Raw genomic sequence first — 10,180 nt, forward strand, 5'->3', positions numbered from 1 at the left:
TATGGACTCTCCCTTAAAGAGCACTCATGTCTCACTCAACAAAGCAGAGTGAAGTATGAAATAAGTGTGTATCATTTACACCACTCACTGTCCCTCTGACAGAGACGCCCTGGGTGCTGCATTTAGACGCTCAGATTAGGATTACAGAAGATACCCTCTAAGCCTAACTCAGATATTTATCCTAACCCTCACCTCAATCTCTGACTTTCATTGTACCCTCTGCTCTTCTCCGGGTGTCTAAATGCACCGCCAGTGGGTTTAAGTTGGAGTCAATTGAAAGCCGGGTGAAGCAGAAGCGTACGTCGTGCATCTGTGAGGTGCTCACTCTGTGAGTCATTCAATAATGTATTACCGTTTTGCATTTTCTATGCAACAGTTGCATCTGGCTGTGGTTCCATGAATCCTATTTGCATCCTTCTACAAATTAAAGCAAGTTTTTGTCATTCAACATACTACAATTTCTAAATGTCCACTTAGGAAACATTTCTAAGTTACATTTAGCTCCTAAGAGTGAAGAAAGAGCACGTTATTTAACTTGAACACCAGTCCACTGTAAAGGTGTGACTCAGCACAGGTAATATTCATGTTGGTAGTGTTTGTGATGGACCATGAGTCAGCAACATGCCGTCATACTCATCTTACGGTCCGCTTTTTTTAATGGATTGCATATTTGTATGTAAACACAAGGTTATGTCACTCTGACTGCTTTCAAATATTTTTGGCTCCGCTCGATGTCACAAAGTTCTCGTGCGTCCGAATACTGGAGGAAAATGTTAATGAACACATGAAGGGACGAGTGTGACACTTGTGTTTTGAATGACTTTCAAAATGAATGACTTTCCCAACTTTATGCAACAAAGTTCCTGTCTGTGAAATAATAGATAGATAAACAAAAAACAAAAAATGTAAATGGCAAAAAAAAAACTCATTTTAGGAAAGTGAAATCCCAGACAGGGCCAGATAAGTGTCAGCCAGGGTTTCAAATTAAACCCAGACAGTGTTGAAACATGTAAATAATAGCTTGTATAATTAGGAATGACCTTTTAGCGTTTCACCTTTTCACATAACAGCACAACTATTGTTTTCCCAAACGTGACTAGTGTATATTTTTCTGAGCTTTTGTGAGTGGAAAAAAAAAATGTTTTTTTTTAGTTTAGGAAAATAACTACAGCCTGAAGTGGGTAGAGAGTGTCGACAATGTGCAGCCAGTGTTAGAAGAAAACAACTGAAAATGTATCTGTGGAAAATAAAACCATCAATGGCTGAGAGTCATGACTCCAAAAGATTCAAACCCTAAGAAATCCTATGAAAGGGGGTCTTATTGTCTTCTCTCGTCTTGGTACCAACACTATTAAGTCTCAGTTACACAGTGAAAAGACTGTGGGGTAAATATTGTGCTTTTTTCATCCCAACACCATAAACCCACCTCTTTCTTTTGAAATGTAAATGTTTCTTAGACAAAGTATTTACAAACATTGTGTGTGCATGTTTGCAGATCTCCTCTACAAATGAGCTTTTTATCTTTCACAGTCTATTAAAAAGAAAACTGCATTGTAATTTCAGTGTACCATAATATTGTAAATACACATACACAAAAATGAAGTTATATCATATTTAACATCATAGATTCTCTCACCTGACCTGATGACAACTGTAGTTAAGACTAAATATCCAAGGTCAGAGCAGGAAAAGAGCATTGCATTTTCTTTTTGCTTTTAGAAATATCAGCTCTGAGTGTCCACTGCTGCTTTAAATCACTTTCTTGACTTCAACTGCTTGTTGTTGTTTGTGCAGATAAAGTGTTGCAAGTATTGGCCGGATGACACCGAGCTCTATGGCGACATTAAGATAACGCTACTGAAGACGGAGACGCTGGCCGAGTACACGGTGCGAACCTTTGCCATGGAGAGGGTGAGTCATTTCCTGCTCAACTCGAAAAATAACACAAACCGTTCCTCAAATTCTTCCAGGAGATTTAACTCTCTATAGATTTGTTGTTTTGACAAACAGGTTTCTGTTGTCATTTCTATTCAGTCAGTTAAAGCAACACGATGTAGAATTTCAACCTTCAAATGGACTGATAACAGGGTGAATGTCACCTCTGTCAAAGCCTGACCGGGTCTGCGTCGCCTGTATTGTTACTATGGAACTAATGCTTCTGGGTCCACGCCACAAAAAAACAACTATAACATTCTGCTTTATCAGTTTATAGGAACACAGGCTATTTAAACCATATACAGTTACACTCCTGAGTTTGTGTTGAAGCTAATATTATTATTACAAGTGCTCATGTAACACAGGTCTTTCCTCATGGAGTTTGCATGTGTGTGTGTGTGGCGTTGTCCTTCCTCAGGACACTCTAATTGACCGTAGGTGTGTGTGTGTGTGGATGGTTGTGTCCCAGTGATGGACTGGAGACCTGTCCAGGACAGACAGCTGTTCATCCCCATTTACATCAATGGGAATGATGAAAAACGACACAGTTGAACTCCAGTCGAAAGACTGTTGCGTCAGCTGTATTGGTTTTAACCAGGTGCTGCTCATAAAGAGTCTTATGTTGTGTGTTTCACCCTCTCACCCTTAATGTTTCTTTTTAGAGGGGCTACCCTGCCAAGCATGAGGTGTGCCAGTTCCACTTCACCTCCTGGCCTGAGCACGGCGTACCCTACCACGCAACTGGCCTGCTGGCTTTCCTGCGCCGCGTCAAAGCCTCCACACCTCCCGATGGTGGACCTGTGGTGGTCCACTGCAGGTAGAGATCACCTCCACTCCAGCTGTTTTAATGCCTGGCATGTTGACCCAGTCATTCAGTAGATTTCCATGCACAGATAAGTTGTTATTTCATTGAACTGCTGTCCTAGTAAATGGTTTATGGTCTGTGTAGAACCTTCTTAGTCTTGATGACCAGTCAAAGCTGCTTTTCACCACAGTTTTGCCATTCACACCCATTCACACCCATTCACACCCATTCACACCCATCACAGCCACACAGCACATCAGTCATACCCATTCACTTGCACAGCCGTCAGGAGCAACGCAGGGAAACATCGGCTCGTAGACAAGAGGAGCTGAGGATCAAACCCACATCGTAAATTCATTAAAACTTCATCAGTGTGTTGTTTTCCTTCATTATCGGGTAAAAAAAAAAGCAATGAAATATCAACCGTGCAACAAAGTATAGTTTTTTATTTATAGTATGTCGAGATATAAAACTTTATACATGATGTTATCTTCATGTTCCGGGTCTAATAGTTTTTATGGCTCCAGATCATTTGATATAGATGGAGAGGATTCTTGCTGTTTTCAGTCGACAGTTAACATTGAAATAGTCTATGAATGTTGTTGACTGTGTTTTATTGAATTATTATTGTATATTCATCAATCAATAATTCTATAATATTGGTCTTAATGCCTCAGTGTCAGTACTGTGACAGCCTTTCAAACCAAAGAGAGACATTACAGACATCACACGTCAAAAAGTGGTCAAATCTCACAGCTTTTGTATCAAAGCAACTTGTTGAAAAGAAATGACGACCTTTATCAATAACTCTAATGACCTCATTTAAGCAGGTTTCTGTGTGAACACCATCTTATTGACATTATTTCTCTGTCTGAATGCATTTAATGGACAAACAGCTGTTTAGTGCAGCGAGTTTATAGATTCATGAGTTTTTTTGTACATTTTATTTTGATTACTGTGGCCATGACATGCCCGACAAGTCAACTGCACAGTAGACACTGCTGTGTAATATCAGTGCGACAGTATACACACCAAGTGTTTCTTGTTAAAGCGGATCTGTGCAGCAGCAGCTTTCTCACTTCACTCTGAGTAAGCATAAATTATGATGTGCTTGTTTAACAGTCGTGCTGCACTGCAGGGAAAACAGGGAAAATTGTTTTTTTTACCCTTTTGTTGAAAAAAAAGAAAAATATATTGAAAAACTATGAAGACAGATGTGTTACTGAGGCACAAAGCATCCCAGTGTGGGCGCCCAGCAAGCTGTTTGAAGCTACACAAAGCTAAATAGGAGCGTAGAGGGGGGTTCCCACACACACACACACACACACACACACACATAGACCTTTACAGCAGTGATAAGCAAACATATAGATATATAAAAAGAGGCCTTTAAATATGTCTTCTCACTTATTTTGTTGTTTGAGCAGAGAATCTCAGCCATCATGAAAGGCTCCCTGCTGAGACTGTTCCATTACAGTGATGCACTCAGACTTGTCCATCCTTCTGCTTCCTCCTCCTCCCCTCTCACTAGTATGGGAGCAGGCAGGACTGGCTGCTACATTGTGCTGGATGTCATGCTGGATATGGCTGAGTGTGAAGGAGTGGTGGACATCTACAACTGCGTCAAGACCCTCTGCTCGCGGCGCATCAACATGATCCAGACTGAAGTGAGTGTGGAAGGGCAGCGCTGGCTCTGGTGACCTGTGTGCACTGGTGTCTAGTCACGTTATTCACTGACCCACATGCAAATGTTCACAGTTTATTAAGTTCATTAAGTATTGAAATTATACACATAACAAATAATAAATAAGCCTGGTGTTGGGACAGTTTAATGCCTGTCATTTTCCTTTATTCCTCTGGTTGGATGTCAAAACATATTTCCTTGTTAATTGCACAGTTCAGATATTGTGCGTGGGCAGTGTTTGGCTCCTCTGATGTACATTTTCTCCACTTTATTTATTTATTTATTTATTTTTAAACCCCAGTTACAACTACTGTTTGGAAATAATGCCCGAGAGCAGGCAGAGTAGTATGAAGGATGTTTGACAGCAGTAATTACATTTTATCATTGTTTGTCACAAGTGGGCAATTAACAGTTAGGAGGCTCACTCAGTGTTGTTGTGTTTGTGTACTTTTTAAATCCAGGAGCAGTACGTGTTCATCCATGATGCCATCCTGGAGGCTTGTCTGTGTGGAGAGACCGCCATCCCTGTGAATGAGTTTGCTCTCATCTATAAGGAGATGCTGAAGGTTGACTCTCAGAGCAACACCTCGCAGCTCAGAGAGGAGTTTCAGGTAACACACACACACACACACACACACACGTGTATAACAACAGTTTTTTGACACTCCCTAACCTGCACCTTTAACCTTAAATCTGTAGTGTGTAACTTTTGAATTTATAAACTAACTTTATTTCAGGTGTAAACCGGTGTATATGGATAGTTGTAATGTTATTTATTGATCCAGGTGCAAGTCTCCACAGTTTAGTCTTAAGTATTGAAATTATACATAAAAATCTACTGCCCTTGTCCCAGACTCCTCCCCCTTTTATAAACACCAATGCTGTCTTTCTCTGTCCATCGTTTTAAGAGCGGTGTCAGGGATTGAAAGGCTTGTGTCACTGAGCACCGCACGCCGCTACAACGTGGTGTCAGGTTTCACGCCCAGACCACGCCCCCTGCACTGATCCTCATTCAGCTCTCAGCCCACTTCTTTGGCATTTTTCAAGATGAGGCATTGGACAGAGTTCGCCTCAGACTGATGGAGAGAAGGCAAAAGCATAAAAGTAATTTGGGTAAAAGTAAAAGTGTATGTGGGTTTTATGAAAGATAACATAGTGCAAAACCTAGAATTTGGGGTAAAATGTTATTATTTTACAAATATAAATCTGAAAAAAGTGAGTGCATAAGTATTCACCCCCTTTATTGTGAAAGCCCTAAGTAAAATCCAGTGCAACCAGATGAATGCTTTAAGAAGTCATCTGTGTGTAAACACGCCTGTTCTGTGAAGGCCTCAGAGTTTTGTTAGTGGACAAACAGCATCATGAAGACTATGGAGCTCACCAGACAGATCAGGGATAAAGGTTATAAAAAAAAATATCCATGGAAATGGAAAGAGTGCAATGTGAGGAGCATGTGGGAGAAGGTGCTCTGGTCTGATGAGACGGGAATTTAATGCAAAGCACCATGTGTGGAGGAAACCTAACACTGCACATAACCCTGAGCTCATCATCAACTGTGGAACATGGTGGTGGCAGCTTCCTCTTTTCTTCAGCAGGGACAGGGAAGATGGATTATGAATTATTCATTTTCCCAAATGGAGGGGGAAAGAATATGTGTCCAGTTCTGTTTTATTTACTTGACTTATTTTCCCTTCATCTTAATGAATGTCTTTTTCACTGATTGCTCAGATGTGATTCACGAAGCATCTTCCACTTGAGAGCTTCAACATTTGCCCTCAGAAAACAAACTGCACTTTCAGGGTTTTCATGTGTTTGTGTGAGGAAGGGAAAAAAAAAAATGAAACGAGAGTGTCAGTCACCGAGGCTGAGGCTGCTGCTGCTTATCTCATTAGTGTGTACACATGAAAACAACTGCGCCTACTCAGAAAGTTTTCCAGTCGTACGACAGTGTAATGACTCCGCTGATTGGTGACCTTTGGTCATTTTAATTAGAAAGTCTTCTGTGGCTCGTCCACTCACACTCACTCTCATAACTGGACTCAGTATTCCAGTGAGGAGCCGTGATGTTGCATTCATTCTGACTGAACCACTGGGGAGCGATTCACAATATGAAGCTAGTTATATAATCACTTCATTTCAATTTCCATTGCTTTATAATGTGTTTATTCATAATGTATGAGATTGCACTAAATGTGTTTTTATCCATTAAGCCTTGTGGGGGTTTGGACTGATAATAAACATGTTTGAAGGTTCCCTGGGGATGACTGGAGATAGTTGTGCTTGTCATGTATTGATATTCAGGCGGTTTGAGCAGATTTTCATTGCCTCTGTCTGACTCTCTTTGATCCCATTTCTGTTCCGCTGCATGTGTCTTCTCTTATCTCAATCTTGAGTCAAGTGCTTTCATTTTTATCTCTGCATCTAAAATGTGAACACATTCTCAAACACGTTTAATTATCTTCTCTTCTCACTCTTGTCTCCTTCACTTTCTTCTCTCCTCCTCCTCCTCCTCCTCCTCCTCCTCCTCTCAGACTCTGAACTCTGTGACTCCTCACCTGGACGTGGAGGAGTGCAGTGTTTCCCTGATGCCCAGGAACCGCGAGAAAAACCGCAGCATGGACGTCCTGCCGCCGGACCGCTCGCTGGCCTTCCTCATCAGCACTGAGGGAGAAAGTGGCAATTACATCAACGCCGCACTCGCCGACAGCTTCCTCACGCCCGCTGCCTTCGTGGTGACACCGCACCCGCTGCCCGGTACCACAACAGACTTCTGGAGGCTTATTTACGACTACAGCTGCACCTCGGTGGTGATGCTCAACCAGCTCAACCAGTCCAACTCTGCCTGGGTGAGTGGTGAGGCAGGAGCTAATAACACAGCTGGAGATTAAACTGTCAACACTTGTACTGGAAGTCGGAGTGATTTTATGATTAATCTCATTATGGTGAACCTATCAGCGTGCGGCTTGTAATTTAGCCACAGGCAACATAACCCCCCATGTGATAGCATCTTCATCACAGCTGGGCTTTGATTAGTGGCACACAGTGCATTTACTGTACAATAGAAGTTCTCATGACCCAGATACCATGAATTTAATTAAAAATACACACATAAATTTAATCTCAACATGTCGTCTGCATGCTGGGTCACACACATAGACGTACATGTATTTGCAGAGCAGTGCTTTAGAGAAAATAGAATACACATCGTGAGTTCAAATATTTGTAATATAAATATTGTATTGTCACTGTGATAACAGCGTTTCGGAATGATCTGGTGCGAAACGAACCGTGACTAATGTCATATACATATATGAATTCATCGGTATATAATCAGACAGAGGGCAAATTTATAAAAGAAGTTGTGGTGTAACATAGTGGCGACGGCGTGTCATCCTTCCTCCTGTTAATGAAGACATGAATGTGAGACAGCAGCAGCGTGACGACAGGTCGTCACATGCCTGACCTTTAACGGGTGCTCTGCCAACATGTTTGTGCTCGTCGTGCACTCACTTGTTTCATTTCCACGCTGCTGTAACACATTGTTATCTTTCCCCTCCGTGTTTGCTCATGCGTGGGTTCGTTAGGCTCTGCCATCGCTGCCAAACGCCGCTCCACGACTGTGTCATGTCAGATTCCTGCTCCACATCTCCACCGTGCCCGGCAGCCTCCTGCTGTCGCTTTAGTCTTCTGCTTCCATGTCTTGGTGCGGGTGGATTAACCGTTCAGCCCTCCTACACACACACACACACACACACACACACTGTGAATGTATAAAGATGTGTTGTTAGCGCGTCTTCCTGCAGGGGTCCCTGTCAACCACAAAGACATCGCAGTTTTGTTGTTTTCTCTCTCGAAGCTGTCTATCTTTGAAGCTGTGGTGTTCAGTTTTGTTGTGCGCTAGTGGAGAAGCTGTGGTGCTTTGAAGCTGAGTTTTGTTGTTTTCTCTCGTTGTGAATGTTATCTTTGAAGCTGTGGTGTTCAGTTTTGTTGTGTGAATGATATCTTTGAAGCTGTGGTGTTCAGTTGTTGCCTTCCAAAGCAGTTATGGTCGCTCAGTTCTCTCCTCCTGCGGTGTTCAGTTTTGTTGTTTTCTCTCGTTGTGAATGATAGCGGTGTTCGATGGTCACTCCCCCAGTCCTGGCCGTGGTTTCCCCACCCTGTTCATTTCTAATCATTTATAATGTGCTAATGGTAATGATTTCAGTTCATGAATAATTCAAACTAGGTGACCACTGCTTGACCGAGTGATTGTTCTGCGGTCGAGAATATCACTTGTGTACTTAGTCATCTTATCCAAACAACAATGGTGCCAGTTCTGGTGATGCTTGTCTTCTGGGTCTTTGCTGTCAAGTGTCTTGCTGCTGCCTCCTGACATGGTGATTTGTTCTGCCTCTGGGAAGTGTGGGCTAATGACGTGTTACCTCCTCCTCCTCCTCCTCCTCCTTCTCTTCTTCCTCCTCTTTCTCTGCAGCCATGTCTGCAGTATTGGCCGGAGCCGGGGCTGCAGCAGTTTGGCCCCATGACAGTGGAGCTCCTGTCCAGGACGGCTGATGATGATGTCATCATTCGTCTCTTCCGGGTGCAGAACATCACTCGGGTAAGTGTAACCTAGGGCTGCAATGATTCATCGATTATTAACGATGTTCAACTATCTTGATAACAGATTCATGACTTTGGGTGTTTGAAAATTAAAAAAAGTTTTCAGCTTCTTAAATGTGAATATTTTCAGGTTCATTTGCTCCATATAACAAAGAAACATTTGAGAGCATTGTCATTTTTGGAGGTTTTATGGATCAAATAACTAATTAATCAATCAAAAGACAATGATTGACAAATGAGAATAATCATTAAACCTCCTAAGGACCTGTTAATGAAGATGTCAGCATTACATCTGCTTTAGTTCCATTACTATTTATTCTGTTGATTGTATGAAATTTGTCCGATTTGATTCCTATTTTGGGAAATTTGGGAAATTCTACATGAATTCACAGTGAATGTCTGGAATGCATGAGTAGTAGGAATTAATATTTCAAAAAAAAACATTTTCCCAGGAAATCAGTGGATTCTGTTCAACAAAGTCTGTTCTTTGATCACTCAAATTTAACAGAACATCTTTATCAGGGCAGGACTGCTATATTTCTCTTGCTTGAAATATTAAAAGGTTCATTGAAATAAAAACAACTGCCATTTAAAGCCAATAAAAATGAGCTTTTTATTGCTTTGTCTTAATAGGTTGTGTTTTACTGCTGCACGGCATGCAAACACATACACTACATCTGCTGCTGTTTTATGATGGCTTATATTTATTTCATCTATGTTTTATGTTTGTTGGGTTTTTTTTTAATATGATATTTGTGTATTTTGATAATGGGAAACATTATTCATTTTCCCAGGAATCAGGAAGTGGTCCTGATTGGATTCCCCACAAATCCTGTTTGAAGAGATTGAACCCGAATGAGCAGCATGTCTATGTAACCTCTTTCAGTTCAGCGCAGCCATGCTGTTCTCCGCCCGCTGAGACAGTGAAAATGACTTTTGATCACAGTTTTAATCCTATATCTGACAAATCTGTCACCACCACACGTTCAAAGTACCAACACCCTCCTGTCTCGATGGGGATTGTGTTGTGCAATATGACGCATGGCTTCATTCTAAAGAGTCCTGAATCATGTTATTTCATGTTATTATCTACAGAACTACAGTCACACACATTCAGTACTTAAACATCTCACAAATAATTCACAAACAAATAGAGA

The 10,180-nt window shown here is 41.5% G+C and overlaps 1 protein-coding gene across 1 annotated transcript in view; it reads left to right on the forward strand.

Moving 5' to 3' along the window:
* The window catches only part of LOC122786352 (receptor-type tyrosine-protein phosphatase U-like), a 153,111-nt gene that overhangs the window by 137,916 nt on the left and 5,015 nt on the right, over positions 1-10,180 (forward strand). The window contains exons 21-26 of the mRNA XM_044052602.1: positions 1,795-1,911; positions 2,598-2,752; positions 4,272-4,407; positions 4,886-5,035; positions 6,956-7,270; positions 8,896-9,021. Coding sequence (XP_043908537.1) covers positions 1,795-1,911; positions 2,598-2,752; positions 4,272-4,407; positions 4,886-5,035; positions 6,956-7,270; positions 8,896-9,021 — 999 coding nt within the window. The remainder of the gene's footprint in view (positions 1-1,794; positions 1,912-2,597; positions 2,753-4,271; positions 4,408-4,885; positions 5,036-6,955; positions 7,271-8,895; positions 9,022-10,180) is intronic.

The sequence above is a fragment of the Solea senegalensis genome, linkage group LG20 (genome assembly GCF_019176455.1).
Source record: "Solea senegalensis isolate Sse05_10M linkage group LG20, IFAPA_SoseM_1, whole genome shotgun sequence".
Taxonomy (NCBI): domain Eukaryota; kingdom Metazoa; phylum Chordata; class Actinopteri; order Pleuronectiformes; family Soleidae; genus Solea; species Solea senegalensis.